Here is a 12,857-nt window from a genome sequence, read left to right on the forward strand (position 1 = left end):
TTGAGGGAACTGGAGATAAGAAGCATTCATGCACGCCATGACAAATGCCGAGCTTTCTCCCACCAGCCAGAGATAAGGGACGACACACGAATGCTGTTGGCCGGTCTTGACACAAGGATCTGCACTCTTGACTCTGCGACCCCATTCTGGCATCTGATTGTGTTCCCATAAATAGCCATTGCAGCTCTGTCTTTGCTCTACAGCGTGATGAGCAGCGCCTCCGAAGCCTGCAGCGTAAACGTCGCCCGCCCGCCGTCATCCACGGCCGTCGTCTCGACCGCCGCCGCGCCCTGCATCTCGCACGTGCCGTCTCGAAACGTCTGCCCGCCGAACGTCGGGCTCTGGCCCTGGTCGACTCTGGCCGTGGCCGACGCGGCGGTCAGGCGCCGGGCCGTCACGCTCGATGCACCGCTCAGGCCGACGAGCGTGAAGGCCTGCGAGGATCGCCGGCCGCTGGTGTAGTAGTCCGAGTTGTACAGCAGGACGCGGATGGGCCTGCCGTCCTTGTACACGGCATAGCCGGCGTAGCTGGTGGTCTTGCTGTCTAGGGCCGCGATCTTGTCGGCGCCGGCGAGGGTGGCCGTGGCGAGGTAGGCGCCGAAGTAGGGCGCGCCCATGGAGTATCTCCCCCACCAGCAGTATTGGCCTGGTCATGGTGTCGTTGTCACGATCGATCAGGCTCGCTTTCCGTGTGAAGACATGAGTGAATGGATGTGTGGGCTGAGATCTACTTACAGTTGCCGATGGTGCCTTGATGGAAGTAAAGAGCCTGCGAGCCCATGAGGACGGTCTGCATGATGTAGTCAAGAACCCACAGGGCGGCGCCGTAAGTCGGGCTGATGCCCCCTCCTCCCTGCGTAGCTAGAGAGATGTGTTAGCTGCTGGAAAGATACTCGAGTCCCCGCCTGTGGCAGCCGGCTTACCCGAGTTCGTCTCGCCAAAGATGTGTGGCTTGCCCTTGGCCCTGGCCGCCGCGACGTCGCCGGCAAAGCCGCTGATTTGCGAGGCGATCTCTCCGTGATGCATCAGCCGGGTGAGGTTGTACGTGCCGCTCCACTGCGGGTAGTTGTGCGAGCAGTACTCCTTGACGAAGCGGTTGGCGCTGCCCTCGACGGCCGCGAGGCCGGCGATGCTCATCGGGCTGGTGCCAAAGTAGACTCCCGCCGAGATGATGCCCTCGGCCGAGAGGTTGCCGCAGACGGCGTTCTGCCAGGCGACCTGCGACGCGTAGTCGGCGGCCGCGTTCCAGGTGCGCCTCTGAGCGATGGGGTCGCTGTTGGAGAAAACTTGGTCTGTTAGCTGTATTTTCTCATCCGGGAGATGATTGCGACATACAGTTGGGCTCATTGCCGAGCTCGATAGAGTCCAAGTTGGGCATCTTCGACTTGGCGAGGACCGCGGCGGCAACGGTGTTGGAGAGGTTGTTGAGGCGGCGGTTGAGTCCAAGGATGACCTTGCCACCGTACTGAGAAGCCAGAGTGATGAATGAAGGGCCATAGGTCAGAGAGGCCGGAGCGTCTGCTGGCGAGGCGACCGTGTAAGTGACCGCATTGGGGGATGACGCATCGTAGGTAGCGCGGTCCCTGAGGGTTCAAGTCAGTAAGGCTGCCCGAGAATAGACTGTAGCAAAGAGTCGACTTACTGAGTTGTTCCTCCTATCCGGATAGGAGGCCAGACACCTGTCAAGTCCTTCAAGTTTTGCAGGCACTGCTTGGTTGAGGCAACGTCGTTCATGTAGCCCGGGAACGTGAAGAACTCAAAGCTTTGTGAGGTTAGCTCGGAGGTATGCTTTACAACAATGGACAGGATGCGTGCACTCACGACACTCCGACCGGGGCGGCGGCGAGCTGAGTGCTGGCATTCGCGGGCGGCGCGGAAGGGATGTTGAAGGTCACGCCGTACACGGCCGCAGCTTGGCTGCACAGCCAAAGAACAGAGAGGCGAGCCATCGCGAACATGGGACAATTCCACAGCCAGTGGGAGAGGCGATGTGCTATGAAAGTTCAGCACGCTCAGTTTGTGACAGCCTGACAGGGCAGCCCAATATATCTTGCTATCCCGCCAAGCGGAATAGATTGCATTGCTCCAGGGGCCATCAAGCGTATGCTTGGCACCGCGCATAATCCATTACCACGATTCCGGGTATGTGCCCATTTCCCCTCGATTTCTCCTGGACAGGTCCTTGAACTTCCCATGGACAATCATTGGGAGCCATCCAGGTACCTACATTACCGAGAAGCCCACGTGTAGCACCCGCTCCCAAGAAGGCCGTTTCCTTCGCCTCGAGTGGTAGGTATGCCCAGCAGGGCAGAACAGGGCTAAAATACAGCTTGCTCGTTGGCAGAGCGGGACCTTTTCACCAAGACGGGGAAGCCGGACCGAGGCCTTATGGGCTGGTCCGTGGGATTATGGGCAGGGATTTATTTGCATTGCGACGCTGTGGAATCTGCAGGATGCAGAATGGCAATGTCTTCGGAGTGAGCTCCAGCGAAACCGAAGGCTCGTGATGCCGAGAGTGTTGTCGAGATTCACGCAGCAGAGCATCCACGTATCAAGGTCTCTCGGCCCCGGCCCCTTGAGCAAGTATCTCTGCCTCGGCGAATACATGTAGTTGCTGCTGTCCAGCCCGATTGAATTTAGTATCTACACAGTACGGAAATCTCTAGCTTTTCCATCCCAGCCACCATCCAGGGTGCGCTTAAAAACAAAACCATTACAGCCCAAAGCACATAACGACGCCCATGCATGTATTCACCAGTGCATGTGTTATGAGAACGTGTCACCGCCATTGGCAAGATACTCCTCCTCCTCGGGCGTGGGGTCCCGCCCCAGCGCCGCGTTGCGGTGCGGGTACCGGCCGAACCGCTCGATGATGACGCGGTGCTTGACCTCGAACTCGCGCGACCGGGCCATGTACGCGTCGACGGCCTCGCCGCCGGCGACGAGCAGCTCCCGGCACCGCCTCAGGTCCGGGTTGCCCTTACTCCTCTCGTCGTCGTCGCCCCCGTCCCTGAGCGCGCGCACCTCGGCGGCCATGGCGTCGTGCTGCGCGAGCGCGAGGTCGTGCAGGGCCAGGTCCTCGGCGTGCATGAGGGGCATGTAGAACCAGGTGCGGCGGGCGGGCTGGTAGCGCACGCGCGGGTCCGCCCGCGGGACGCCCCGGTCGATGGCGCGGCGGGCGACCTCGCGGGCGATGGGGTCGAAGACGTCGAAGGCGACGCGCGAGTCGGCGCCGCGGTAGAGGTTGCGCGGCACCTGGTCGAGGAGGATGACGAGGCTCATCCAGTCGAGGGCCGAGTCGAGGGGCGCGATGGCCGAGAGGACGTCGTCGGCGGTGGCCTGGGCGGCGCGGATGGCGTGGATGGGTTGGCCGAACTGGGCGCTGTGGTTTGTGCGTGGACGGAGGAGATCAGCGGTGGGCTACGGAGATGGTGCGTAGGGATGGACGACGGGGGGTGTGAATGTCGTGCATGTGAAAGTCTAGTAGGGTGGATACTGCGATCTGATCTGGCGCAGGACAGGGTAGGGTAGGGGTAATGAGGGAAGATTCCTCGGTCCTTTCGTCATTGATGAAAAAGTGCGGCATAACTACAGCAATACTCACAGACAAGCCTGGTCGAACTCGTCGGTGCGCTGGAACCACCGCAGGGCGGCCTCCATGCGCGGCGCGACAAAGTCCTCGTCCTGGAAGTCCTGGAACCAGAACCGGCGCAGGTCCTCGAGCACGATGGGCGTGAGGGCAGCGCGCAGCTGGGCCTGCTTCTCCTGGCTGGTGGGCATGCTGGCGGTGGTGGTATTTGTGTCTGTGGTGGTGGTGGCGGTGGTGGTGGTGGAGTAAGCTCTGGGAGAGCTGCGTAAGCTCACGGCCGGACACGTCGGGAGCGCGGCGGCAGGGACGGGACAGGTGGGAAGTGCCGCTCTGCTGGCGTGGAGGAGCAGGCTCAGAGAGAGGAGCCTCGCCGGGCCGCTGATGCTGCTGCTACTACTGGAGAAGAACCGGGGTCGTCGACGGAGCACGGTGTGTCTGGTGGCGGTGGTCGAAGAGGCCGCAGAGGGCAGCAGGGCGAGTGGGTGACGCAACAGCTTCATCAGCGAAGGGAAGAGGGAGATCGGAAGAGAGAGAGATCGGGAGAAGAGAGACAGTGCGAGCGAGGGAAGAAGAAGCTTTTGTGGATAGTTCCTAGCCTGGGTGGTCTGTTCCCGTCTCTGTGGTGCTGAGTGTGCGTGCATTAGGTAGATTAGATTTCCCTCATCAGGCACCCATCCGGGTCAGCGAGCGTGAGATTAGATGCGTGTGAAGTAACGAGACGGAGAGCGAGCTGGACCGGGCTATGCAGCCCGCAGCTCCGCACGAGATGGGGCGGGCGGGGATGCTCGACAGAGAGAGGGAATTCAAGGTTTACAGGTAAAACGGCGCTAGGGGGGAGACGAGTACGCAGGCGTGGGCAGGCTCATGAATAAGGGAGCGAGATCCAGGACGATCCAGAACGCGAGGAATCAGCCCAGTCGACAAATACGAACCCACCGCGCGCCGCCGATGGAGCTGAACGAAACCGAACCTGACTAGCCAGCCAAACTAGCTTTTTAGCCCTGGAGACGGGGGCGCCCAAGTGGCCCGTGCCAGCACCGCTAAGGCCCGTTTCACGTCTTGTTGTTTCTAAAAACGACGTCTTGGCATGCAGGGCCGCCTGGAATGTTCCGGGACGGGGAAGGGAAGAGATAAGAAGAGGGCTGGCTGGGCTGGAGCTGGAGCTGGAGCTGGAGCGGGCTGTGGTCCCGGCCGGGCTGTAGCCTAACACGGTAGTTGGTTGATTGATTGTGAGTCTGTGATAGAAGGGCTAGTACATGTACGAAGAGTATGCAATGTCTTTCTTACATCAAATCGAAAGAGGAGGTAAAAGGAAGAAAAAAAGGAACAGGAAGAACAGGAAGAACAGGAAGAACAGGAAGAACAGGAAGAACAGGAAGAAACAATACAAAGACGATGTTACCGACAGACTACTCGCCTCCATCGAACCAACTCTCAACCCAACTGCATCCCCAACACCGTCTTCCCCAGGTCCATCACATCACCATCATTATCAACCTCCCTGAGCATCAACTCCAGGCCCCGCCGCCGTCTGGCGCTCTCGACAAACTCGGCCGCAATATAGTTGTACCCCTCCAAGCCCTCAAAGTGGTCAAAGTACAGCTCCATCAGATCCCGGAACGCTTCCCCCGCCTCACTGAGCGCGGCCAGCAGGTCCAAGTAGCCCTGCCACGCCTCCTGCGTCAGAGCCGCCTGGCCGTCTACACCTGCACCGCCAGGAGCAGCCTCTTGGGGCCTCCGCATCCAGTCTGCCGCCCTCTGCCGCGCCGCCAGCAGCCGCCGGCCCGCCGCGAACAGCTTGCTCCGGAACTGTATAAAGTCGGGCGACTCGCCGGGAGCGATCCCGTACAACGCCAACGCGTCCCGGTCGAGGATCTGATGCGGCAAGGGGGCGAGCAGGGGGTTGTCTGGCTGCAGCTGCCTGTACTCCGAGTACAGCACATAGTGGGGGCACGCCTCGGCCGAGGGCGTATCGGGGCAGCAAAGGCAGCGGTACCACACCACCGTCAGCCGGCAGCACTGGTGGTCAGGGCACGCGATGCTCCTGTTGCCGGCGTCGTCGACGATGACGTCTCCGGGGGCAGAGACCACTGCTTCAGTACCGCGGCCGGGGCAGCGCGCGGGGTCGCACGGAGGCGGCTTTGCGTACGGGTCGAGGATCAGGCTCGTGGACGCCGGGTCCGGGTCGTCGGTGATGTAGGGCCGGCCCGTGCCACAGACCGTGGTATGCGTGACCTCGCATTGACACATGTTGGTGAGTGGAATATCTCTGTGACTTGCTTGAGACCTGTGAAGCGGATGACGGTGATCAGTGATGTGAGGTCGTGTGCTGTATATACCTTTCTAGCCACGACCACGACTTCTTGCTTTACGATCTTGCTGCTTCGAGTGATGCTGCAAACCACAGAGACAGATGATTTATACAGTCTCGTGCATCTTCAAACAAAGAAGACTATTTCAAGACAGGATGTGTCTTTGTAAAACACATTGTCTGGGGTGTTCTGGAGAAAAGGACAATGTCTCTTTGTTTACTTGAATCCATGTCTTTGAAGGAACAAGGAGACGCTTGCTGCCTTGCCTATTGTTTATTTACATGAATCTAACATCTCTGATACTTTCAAGTCTCACATTGTATTCTATCAATGCATCTAACTCAACTCAAAATAACTCAAAGATAGAAACATATACTGCACAGGCGCCCATCTTACACCCTCTTTGTCGCCGACCAGAACTGCGTGACTGCCCATCACATCAGCAACAGCGCTCCCTCACTACTCGCAGGGCCATGGCAGGTACTCACCGTAAGTGAACTTGAGCAACGTCTCCGGCTGCTCGGCATAGAGACTGTCGATGCTCCTCCGCGACGTATGGTCGACATCGAACCCGATCATGTCTGCCAGCTCGAGCACTTCCTCCGCGGAGAGCTGGAGGGCGGTGTGGGTACCCCATTTGAGCGCTATGTAGACAGTGAGCTAAAGCCGGCTGCGAATCGATCATGTATGTGAAGAGTAGTACATACGTCCGAGGTTGATCCACACGCCACCAGGCTTCAACAGCCGATGAATCTCCGTCAAGAAGTCAACCACGTTATTTCCGATGTCGATGAAGAACAGCGAGACGACGGCGTCGAACTCGCCCTCCTGCGGGAACATCTCCAAGAAGTCGCCCTCGACGAGCTTGACGGCCTTATTGGGCCAGTGGTCTGGCACCGTCAGCGCTGAGTACCGCGAGGAGGGGTTGGCCTGATGCGTCCACTTGGTGACAAAGGGTTGCAGCTTGTGCTGGTGCAGCGAGCTCGTGTGGTTCGCCAGAAAGTGATAGGTCAAGATGGAGCTGTAGTCCAGCTCATTGGCCGTGACATCGTACCCTGCGCCAAGTGTGAGTTCGCAGCTCCTTCATCTAACAGAGTAAGATGTAGATGGAACATACCTAGATCAGCGATATCGCTGGCTAACCTGCCCATGCCGATTCCGGGCACAAGCACCCTGTTGCCTCTCCCCTTCCCGCCAAAGTGTTGCTCAAGCGCAGCCATAACAGGCGGGAACACGGCCTGTCGCTCCTTGGCACCCTGCGAGCTCCAGTCTCGCGAAAGGTGCCCGAATGCGAGGTCCACTACCCCAAACTCGGCATCATCTTCGTCCTCCAGCCTTCGCGAGCCGGTGTGGTAACTGACCCTTGCAGCCTGGGCGATCTGCTCCGCGAACCGGGAGTTCACCTCGATCCCATCCCTCGCCTTCTCAAAATGAGCAGGATAACCAAGCTTGTCGCCTACCGCCTTCTGGGCCGGCGTCTGCTTGGCGTACCGCGCATGCTTCCGCTGGAGCACTTGCTCGGCGAGGAAGGGATATTGCTCGAAGGAGTTGATGCAGTGTGCGAGTCCATCTGGTAGAGAAGGATATCTCTTCCTTCTGCCGTCTTGGACTGACCGTCGCACTTCTTTAGCAGGCTCAGCAGCAGCCTCGAAGGCTTGGGGGGTTGGGGCGATAGGGCCAGCGACAGGGGATGCGAGAGTCAACCTAATGGACTCAACACGCTCTGAGAGGGACGAGAGGACAAAGGAGATGTCGGACAATGATGCTGGCCCACGGAGAGCGAGGTACAGGGGGAGAAGGACACAGAGGAGGACGGCGAGCAAGTGGGAGGGATAGCTAGACTTGCCCATGGTGAATTCTGTCTAAGCAAAGCTCAAGAAGGTTACTCCTCAGAATCAGGACCTCAGAGGGAAGGGAAATGCAGAACGGGAATATGGTACAGCAGGCACTGTGGAAACGGGGGAAGTTAGGACCAGTTCGTGTTAACTACTGAAGTCATCTAGTCTAAGAAAGCGACAACTCAGTCACGAGTCGCCCCATGAGGTGTCGATCCAAATGGCGGACGAATATTTGGGAGCATGCAATGCCCATTATAAGCTTGCGGGAGGGGTGCTCTCAGAGAAGATGCCAAGTCTGACAGGCACCTTCTCAGGGAACAAGCTTTTGTGACATCAGCGCGGGATGGGATAGTCGCGATTGGACAGTCTCATCCCAGCCGGGAAAGGATCGCTTACACGTTGGCCCGCCTAGACATCGCCCAGGGGTCTTCACCCATCATGCACAGTAAGCTGACTATTTATATGAACCTTCAGTAGATGCGGTGAGTATGACCCTTGAGATATCAACCTCATCACTATCTCTGCTCCAAGTCTGCTTCCTGTTCCATTCTAGACTAAAACATAGCCATGGCTCGTTCAATTCTTTTCCTCTTCGCGCTCGCCATTCTCACCGCACTCTCTCACGCCCAACGCTCATATGCACGCGAGGAGAGTGGCCAGAGACAACCACAAAAGTGCGGCAAGCTGTTAATACGCAAAGAATGGCGGACGTTGACGAATAGCGAGAAGTCGGAGTGGGTCGGAGCCGTCAAGGTACGCCCCGTTCTTCCCCATACCCAAGTTACGCGTACGGCATTGAAGTTGCTGACACATATGCGGAGTAGTGCTTGGGCAGTGTACGACACGAAAGGCTATCACTGACGCAAGACAAGACGATCCTTGAGGGGAAGAGGAGTCTATACGACGACTTTTCTTATTCGCATGCCGCAGTAAGGCACAGCGCGCATAGGAATGCCTACTTCTTGCCGTGGCGTGCGTCCATCCCGGTCCCCCCTTTTCTATACTGTCCAAGCTCGTCACATACTTACACGAGCGCAGATCGTTGGTTCACCTACCTCTTCGACACCTCGCTCCGCCGCAATTGTGGATATAGGGGTCCAACGCCATACTGGGACTGGTCGCGCGATCACGCAGATCTGTTCGACTCGCCAGTGTTCGAAGACTCACCCGAGCACGGCCTGGGCGGCACGGGGGACTGCGATCCCTCCTCCCCCGAGGCAGACTGCACCGTCGCCACTGGCGCTTTCGCCCTGTCCAACGGAGGCTTCGAGCTCGCGTGGCCGATCCCCCACCCGCTGCGGAGGAACCTGACGCTCATCACCGGCTGGTTCGCCCACGAGCTGCCCCAGAACCGGACCCTCGGCCCGGCCTCGGTGCGCAACGCCACCGAGCGGACCACGGGCGACTTCTTCAGCTTCCAGCGGGCCATGGCGCTAATGCACAACCACGTACACAACTTTGTCGGTGGCGACCTGGCCGGCGACTGCCCCAAGGCCCTGCGGGAGCAGGACTGCCCGGGCATGGCGGATAGCTTCACGCCCAATGACCCGCTCTTCTGGCTGCATCACGCACAACTCGACCGGTTGTGGAATGAGGTGCGTTCTTTCTCCCGTCTCGACCCATTCGTCCCCAGAGACCCACGATATCCCTTATCCCATATCCGTATAGTGTCAGCAGTATAATGTCAGCATGCGGTACGACGTTGCTGACGTTGATGAGGTGTATAGTGGCAGCGCCGCCACCCGTCCAACTTCGCGGCATTTTCCGGCATGCCTCTGACCCCGCACAATATGACCAGCTCCAGCTACGATCTTCACGCACATGCAGATCATCTGATGCCCTTTGACGTCCAGAGCGTGCCCGTGGCGCCGAGGATGGTGTTTGATATCGAGGCTTGGCCGTTGTGCTATCGGTATGCAGATGAGGAATGACCAGGTATCATGGGCTTTTAGTCACACTATAGTCGGAACAATAAGTTAAGGGCAGCAATATAGAGCTTAAACCTCCTCTGAGAGCTGTACAGCAATCCTCTAAGCTTTTGTGTGGAACTACATGTAACTCGCAAACAATACTACTTAGACTCTGGAGTGAGCGTGACTAGCCTCATGAATCCTCTCGTGCATCTCCGGCGTCCACCCCTCGTAGTTCTTCCCCATCCAGTCATGCACCTGCTTCCAGTCCCGGCAGACGTGCACGTCTCCCACGCCCGTGGCGACCTTGTCCCCGCTGGGCAGCTCCATGATCGTGCCTCCAGGCTCCAGCGTCGTGTCGGCAGCACAGAGGATGCCCTGCCGTAGGTAGTGGAAGCAGTGCGCCGTATGGTCCGACCCGTCATCCCCGTTGACGAGCACGGCGCGTATGTGGTTCAGGCAGTGCATCTGGTGCCACATCGACACGCCGAAGGCGTAGTACTCCTCCCCTAGGAAGATGAAGCCTTTGCCTGGAGGACGGATCTCGTTCCACTCAGCCGTAGCCCTGCTTCCTTCCATCCCGTAGTAGTCGGGGTCATCGTGGAAGGCGGCTTGTATGGTCCCAACACTTATTGGGAGCTCACGAGGGCGGTCGCCCGGGAGGTAGGCTGTTGGTGTGTGTCAGTCATGAGTGTGTAGGTGAGGGAGAGGTTGAAGGTAGAGCGCACTGTACTCCCGCGGTCCGCGGGTCAGAATGCAGAGGGAGAAGAGGAGGGCGCCCACGTTCAGGACGAGGCCTATGCTCAGCGCTGCCAGAAGGGCGAGGGAGGGGCCGCGTACCTGCAATACCAGGGACTTAGGGAGGAACATTTTCTGTGTGCTGGTATAATTTGTGTGATGAGTCTAGGTAGCAGAGGGAGACGAAGATTCTGTTCAATCTCAGACCTCAGGAGCTGGCTAAAAGTGTTTAACACATCCCCTTGGTGGGCAAGTGCAGGTACTGCCGAGGAGCAGTGAGGAGGAGAAAACGCAATTGCCAAAATGATTCACTTCGTATCATCCCAGGTCCTTGTTTGAAGATCTCGTCAATCATGTGGAGAGGTCAGTAAGCAGAGAAGCTGATACTCTCGCACCTACGAAGGCCAACTCGAATGATTCTTCTATGACTCCACAGCTTGCATATACGCGGTGCACATCGCGGCCCACAGAGTGCCACCCCCCTCATACAGAGTGTATTCGCAACGGTGTGGCAAGAAACTGCATCGCTCATGACTTGAGAGGTCTCGAAGATGCACTGTTACAAATGATCCTCTAGGCGAGATCGGCGTCTTGGAGGTTGTTGCTCCCTGCCCTTCGCCATCTTGATCGACAGGCGGCCGCTCCATGAAGCGCAAGGAAGCTTGCGTAATAGGCTATTGTGACCGTTTGGCGGTCAGTACCAAAGAGGTAGGTGACACATGTATGGGGCAAGCGGCGGATGTCGTCAAAAGAAGCTCGGTTAACCCGGGTTCAAGTCCCGGCATTAATGGGGACCCTTGAGAAATTAAGACCAAAGATGTAAGCAGTGAGAAATAAGAAATGAAGGCTAAGAAAGCTTGGCTGTCGTTAATCTAGATCCCCAAGAATGGTGGGTGGTACAGTGAAGATCAAGGGACCAAAGAAGTAGGTGGTGGGCGTAAGGGGTGAGAAACAAGCGTCGGGAGACACCCGGCCACTGCCGATCTATGATGATTTGCGTCAGCTTACGATGCTCATCTCGCCTCAATATCGTCAACTATCAGGCAGATTGCGCAACTTCGTATATGCAATACAACTAATCTATGCATTTACTTCTCCACCTCGAGCTATGATGGCCGGCTCAGTGAGACCGAGATTCGAGTCGGCACTTGCATCGACTTCTAGATCAACGCCCCTGATTGGGATCGTAACTGCATTGGTTAGGAAGTCTCCAGTCAAGTTGGAGTCTGAGTCACGAAGAGCATAGCAGACGATGATCATCGTATGTGTCTCTCTTCTATGTGCTTCTCTAAGCCGTTGCTCTCCTTTAGATCACGAAATGCATAAAGTGCAAAGGGCAAGACGCTCACTGAAAACATCTGATCATCAGACCATTCTCTTTATCCCCTCATAACAATAGTACCTGAAAGCACCCGCTCACCACACTCTCACAATGCAATTCGCCGTTACCCTCCTGAGCCTCGTGGCCAGCCTTGGTCTGGAAGTCGTCCCCGTCCAGGCCGCAGCAGTTCCCGCCGCTGGTTTGGTTCGCGCCGCCGGCGAGTCGCCCAACCATGTCTATCGCTCCAGCATGGTTGCCAAGCGCCACACCTACGGAGTGGATGCTGATGAGGTCGCCCATGAGAAGCGTCATGACTATGGCATTGACGCTGACGAGGTCGAGAAGCGTCACGTCTACGGCGTAGATGCCGACGAAGTCTCGCACGAGAAGCGTCATACCTACGGTGTTGACGCTGACGAGGTTTCTCACGAGAAGCGCCACGACTACGGTATCGATGCTGATGAAGTAACGCATGAAAAGCGCCATAACTATGGCATCGACGCCGACGAGGTCGCACATGAGAAGCGGCACACGTATGGCGTCGACGCGGACGAAGTCACACATGAGAAGCGTCACGATTATGGCGTCGATGCTGATGAGGTTGCTCATGAGAAGCGGCACACTTATGGCGTTGATGCCGACGAGGTCGTCCACGAGAAGCGTCACACCTACGGCGTGGATGCCGATGAAGTCTCCCACGAGAAGCGCCACACCTACGGCGTGGATGCTGATGAGGTTTCTCACGAGAAGCGTCACACATATGGTGTGGGTGCTGACGAAGTTTCTCACGAGAAACGCCATGACTACGGTATCGACGCCGATGAGGTCGCACACCAGAAGCGTCACACCTACGGTGTGGATGAGGACGAGTCCAACTGAACACAGGAGGAAGAACCATGAGAGCCATTCATCCGGCTAGGAAAGGCTGAAGGCTTGGTTTGTACCAGTTTCATGGACATCTACAGTGTGTTGCACGGGTGGGCGCTGCAATGCGCTACTTTATCGCGCTCTTTGGGGGACTTGCTTTCCATACGCTCGTTACATAGCAACAAACATATGCGTCTTGATACTTGCTCCGTTACCTGTATCACGTCTAGTCCGTGTAAATCTTGCAGCGTGTGCTGGAGTTGATGCAGGCAGGCCCGTACC

General features: G+C 57.6%; 7 protein-coding genes across 7 annotated transcripts; 2 read left to right on the top strand and 5 right to left on the bottom strand.

Annotated features, from left to right (window-relative positions):
* Positions 1–197: 197 nt before the first annotated feature.
* On the bottom strand, positions 198–1,949 carry E0L32_002532 (uncharacterized protein; the record flags this gene model as incomplete). The annotated part of the gene is made up of 6 exons (XM_031136732.1): positions 198–646; positions 736–861; positions 924–1,286; positions 1,336–1,583; positions 1,643–1,762; positions 1,822–1,949. 6 exons carry the CDS (start codon positions 1,947–1,949, stop codon positions 198–200), a joined length of 1,434 nt encoding a protein of 477 aa, XP_031000386.1.
* Positions 1,950–2,766: 817 nt separating this feature from the next.
* On the bottom strand, positions 2,767–4,230 carry E0L32_002533 (uncharacterized protein; the record flags this gene model as incomplete). The annotated part of the gene is made up of 2 exons (XM_031136733.1): positions 2,767–3,382; positions 3,605–4,230. 2 exons carry the CDS (start codon positions 4,228–4,230, stop codon positions 2,767–2,769), a joined length of 1,242 nt encoding a protein of 413 aa, XP_031000387.1.
* A 793-nt stretch (positions 4,231–5,023) lies between these two features.
* E0L32_002534 (uncharacterized protein) lies at positions 5,024–5,839 on the bottom strand (the record flags this gene model as incomplete). The annotated part of the gene is made up of 1 exon (XM_031136734.1): positions 5,024–5,839. One exon carries the CDS (start codon positions 5,837–5,839, stop codon positions 5,024–5,026), a length of 816 nt encoding a protein of 271 aa, XP_031000388.1.
* Positions 5,840–6,360: 521 nt separating this feature from the next.
* On the bottom strand, positions 6,361–7,751 carry E0L32_002535 (uncharacterized protein; the record flags this gene model as incomplete). The annotated part of the gene is made up of 3 exons (XM_031136735.1): positions 6,361–6,545; positions 6,609–6,956; positions 7,019–7,751. The coding sequence occupies 3 exons, from the start codon at positions 7,749–7,751 to the stop codon at positions 6,361–6,363; spliced, it is 1,266 nt and encodes a 421-aa protein (XP_031000389.1).
* Positions 7,752–8,306: 555 nt separating this feature from the next.
* Positions 8,307–9,670, top strand: E0L32_002536 (uncharacterized protein; the record flags this gene model as incomplete). The annotated part of the gene is made up of 3 exons (XM_031136736.1): positions 8,307–8,492; positions 8,564–9,334; positions 9,467–9,670. 3 exons carry the CDS (start codon positions 8,307–8,309, stop codon positions 9,668–9,670), a joined length of 1,161 nt encoding a protein of 386 aa, XP_031000390.1.
* A 144-nt stretch (positions 9,671–9,814) lies between these two features.
* Positions 9,815–10,519, bottom strand: E0L32_002537 (uncharacterized protein; the record flags this gene model as incomplete). Its single annotated transcript, XM_031136737.1, has 2 exons — positions 9,815–10,317; positions 10,378–10,519. The coding sequence occupies 2 exons, from the start codon at positions 10,517–10,519 to the stop codon at positions 9,815–9,817; spliced, it is 645 nt and encodes a 214-aa protein (XP_031000391.1).
* A 1,300-nt stretch (positions 10,520–11,819) lies between these two features.
* E0L32_002538 (uncharacterized protein) lies at positions 11,820–12,587 on the top strand (the record flags this gene model as incomplete). The annotated part of the gene is made up of 1 exon (XM_031136738.1): positions 11,820–12,587. The coding sequence occupies one exon, from the start codon at positions 11,820–11,822 to the stop codon at positions 12,585–12,587; it is 768 nt and encodes a 255-aa protein (XP_031000392.1).
* Between the last annotated feature and the right edge of the window lie 270 nt (positions 12,588–12,857).

This window comes from Thyridium curvatum (genome assembly GCF_004353045.1).
Source record: "Thyridium curvatum strain D216 chromosome Unknown NODE_10_length_634906_cov_78.760910, whole genome shotgun sequence".
Classification (NCBI taxonomy): Eukaryota; Fungi; Ascomycota; class Sordariomycetes; order Thyridiales; family Thyridiaceae; genus Thyridium; species Thyridium curvatum.